The sequence below is a fragment of the Arachis ipaensis genome, chromosome B09 (genome assembly GCF_000816755.2).
Source record: "Arachis ipaensis cultivar K30076 chromosome B09, Araip1.1, whole genome shotgun sequence".
Taxonomy (NCBI): domain Eukaryota; kingdom Viridiplantae; phylum Streptophyta; class Magnoliopsida; order Fabales; family Fabaceae; genus Arachis; species Arachis ipaensis.
Window position 1 is genome coordinate 4,843,707 of NC_029793.2, and position 3,608 is coordinate 4,847,314.

Below are 3,608 nucleotides of genomic sequence, written 5' to 3' on the forward strand. Positions count from 1 at the left end.
TTGTCAAAAAAATATTTAGTATTATAAATTATTAAAAATTATTTTTAATATTTTAAAAATAAGTTAATCAAATATATTTGTTTTTATTCAAATCGGATTCGAATAAAAAGAAGTCAGAAAAATGGTTAAATAAAAACGGATATTGGCTTTCATACAAATTAAATCAGGCACAAATTAAAAGAAAGAGAAAGAAAACTTCACTATTAATCAGTCAAATTTTTTCACTAAACAATTATCACAATTCAAATTTTAAGGAAAATAATTGTCATAAACTCACAATAGTTTCTTACGTTAGTGTTTAGTTTTAAAGATATTATGTAAGGATATTTTCTTAAATTGTTGTATTCACATGTTGTATATATGCACGGTTCACTCATTTATATATACACTAAAAAATCTATTTCCACAAAAAATTCACATATTTTTTTCATATTAAAATTTGTTAGCTAAAAAAAAACTAGGCTGAATTTATTGCTCATAATTAGGTTCAATAAAATGATAGCAATATATAGCACCATTGACCATTCCACTTAGAAATCAAAAACCCTTTTGACAAATGGATACTACTAACACATACTAATATAGTGTTTCAGGTTTTGCAGCAGCAGAATATTAATAATAAGGAACTGTGGTTGTAGCAGCAAAAGGGTAAGTGAAAATAGAAAAAGAAGCTCAGTGGAATCATCATCATCATCATGGTCAGCGAGAAAGTTGTTTCTGGAACCACTACTATTTGTTACAATAATAATAAAAAAATAAGGAAGAAAAAAAATGAAGGATATTTATGTGATAATTTGTGAATATATGTCATAATCTATTTTGTTTATATGTTATATTTAGATGGGACAAAGAAGAAGATTACAAAGTGTGCATTTTTATTATAGTATAGTCCCTTGTTAATGCATGTTTTTTTTTTTTATTAAAGATATGAGATTCGAACCTGTAATATTTGTTAATATATATTACTATAGGTTCAAATGTTCAATCAGGCCAAATTTAGTATTTTGAAAAAGTCTAACAGGTCAGGCCCAGACCAATTAACTACATGACAGGTAAAGTCTGTTAAGAGTAAAGTTTGGCCTGTTTCCACAGCTAGTTTTAGCCTTTATTAAAGTTTGAACTTTAGAACTAAATTGGGTTGATGTGGTTAACTCATTAGTCCGCTTAAGTAAATGTTGAAAAATTTGAATTTCGTCTTGTGTATGTACCAACTCGTTAGCTAGTGACAAGCCCTTAAACAGAGTTACAATCCACAACGAATTAGTGTTTACCTCGCGTAAATAACAAAAAAAATTTTGAACTTTAAAGTGGGTACGACGTATTTTAGGTTAAACATGTTGTTATTTACTATGAGATAATATATAATAAGAATAATTTATTTGAAAAATATTGGAATAATTGTTTTTTTAATATTTTAAATAAATGAAGAATTTTTTCTATGAATAAATGATATAAAAATTCAAAGAGAGATTTATATTCTAAAACACTGATATTTCAGTTATTTTACCCCTTAATTTCAATTAACATATCGATATTCTTGGAATAACAGCAATTCTTATTATAGTTCATACTCATTGAAGGTTTTGAATCAGAAATGACTTTGTCAGTGAGTATCATATAATCTTTCATTTGTATGTAGACATGTAGTGTACACGTTGCTCCAGAAAGAGAAAGATAAAGAAAAAATAAAGATAAAAAAGAAGAAACTCAAGAAAGTTTTGCAGTTTATAAGGGAAGAAATTTACAAGAATTTGCAGTGATTTTTTTTTATTTTAGTTGAGTGAGTGGAAGGATAGTTCGGCGCTCTTTTTCTTTTTTGAATTTAAATGAAAAAAATAAGAGTTCCTGATTTTGTGTTTTGCAGTTTTGGTCTCCCCATGATTTTTGTGGCCTATTTTTATTACCATTTTTTTTCAATGTGATTTTTCATCGTTATGCTTTGTCTGTTAATTATTGTCTCTTTACTCCTGAGGTTAGATTTTGAAAAATTTTGCAACTATTTTAATGGGGTTGTTTTAATTTATTTTTTAAAAACAAAATTTAATTTTTTTTTTCTCATTTGAGGCTCTCTCTGCTAACTTTCTGTGACCCTCTTTTTGTCTTCTAATGCAGTTCTTCACGAGGTGCTGTCAGAAGTTAATTTTCAAAAAAAGTTCCAATCTTTATCCAAAATTTTAAATCTTTTTTTTTTCTTCCTTCTTCACCCCATTTATTAAGGTTTGATGCTTTTCTAACTCTTTGCACCGTTTATTATTAATCTATTCCCTCTACAATCCCTTTGTGCTTGCTTGCATCATCATCAATATTCACACCCCTCCCTCTCATTTTCAAACCAAACCAAAAAAAACCTTCACATTTGGATCCATTTGGATTTGGTTGCTACATTTGAGAAACCCACTTTAACACTCTCTCTTCCACTTTCTAGTTCTGGTGATAGTGTTGAAGAAGGAGAAGTTGTTATTATGGGAAAAGCTACAAGGTGGTTGAAGGGTCTATTAGGAATGAAAAAGGAGAATAAAGAGAATAGTAATAAGGATCAACACCACATTGAAAATTCAGGGTCATTGGCAACAATAACATCTTCTTTTTCTTCTTCTTATGACAAGAAAGAGAAGAAAAGATGGAGTTTTGCTAAGCAAGTAGAGAAGGATAATAATAATAATAATAGAAACATTGTTGCTCCTTCCAATGGTGCAGCTTTGGATTCTTCTTCTGATGGTGCTTGGATTAGATCCTATATTGCTGACACTGAGAGTGAGCAGAACAAGCATGCAATTGCTGTGGCAGCTGCCACTGCCGCGGCTGCAGATGCCGCCGTGGCAGCTGCGCAGGCGGCGGTGGCAGTTGTTAGGCTGACAAGCCAAGGGAGAGGCACATTGTTCAGTGGCAGCAGAGACAAGTGGGCTGCTGTAAAAATCCAAACTTTCTTCAGAGGCTATTTGGTATGTCACTTTATCTTCTTTCAAAATCAAAGTTTGATTTGATGGTAATGTGTTGTTGCTTGTTTTCTCATTTGGGTATGTTTAAAAATCAAATTTTGATTTGGTGTTGATGTTTTATTGCTTGTTTTCACAAATGGGTATGTCTGTTTTTTGTGTATTTCCATTGTTTTTGTGATCTTTTCTATAAAAAACACATCTTTTGTTTTTGTTGGTATAAGTGAAGTTAATTGCTTGGTTCCTACTCTTTTGTCCCCCTCTCTCTAAAAAGGTGAGAAAGTTGGTTTTAGATTCTTAATGAAACAGTGACTCTTCTCTCAAATGTCCTTTTTCTTTTTCTTCATTGAAACTAGCATTAGCATATGCACTTTTCCTTTGACTTGCCTCGTTAGCATCCAAATCCTCCATTTTCTGTTTTAAACAAGTTTGGTGCACTTTTTTACCTTTTACCATCTTGAATGCTCTATTTGACAATGTAATGATAATGATAATTTCATAATTTCAAAATTTTTTATTGATCAATGCATATTGTATAATTATAGAATGTTCTAGTAGCAACATTAAATCCAAGATTTTTCATTTTTTTTTTTTCAGGCAAGGAAGGCTCTTAGAGCACTGAAAGGATTGGTTAAGATACAAGCTCTTGTTAGAGGTTTTCTAGTTAGAAAG

The 3,608-nt window shown here is 30.3% G+C and overlaps 1 protein-coding gene across 5 annotated transcripts in view; it reads left to right on the forward strand.

Moving 5' to 3' along the window:
- The window catches only part of LOC107617739 (protein IQ-DOMAIN 14-like), a 4,602-nt gene continuing 1,423 nt past the window's right edge, over nt 430-3,608 (forward strand). Inside the window, exons 1-3 of one of the 5 annotated variants that reach the window (XM_021111521.1) lie at nt 430-648; nt 2,113-2,942; nt 3,534-3,608. The exon at nt 3,534-3,608 is cut by the window's right edge and continues 147 nt beyond it. In XM_021111521.1, the coding sequence (XP_020967180.1) occupies nt 2,463-2,942; nt 3,534-3,608 (555 nt within the window). In that variant the 5' untranslated portion in view covers nt 430-648; nt 2,113-2,462. The other 4 variants (XM_021111523.1, XM_021111520.1, XM_021111522.1 and 1 more) reach the window with 4 other exon arrangements.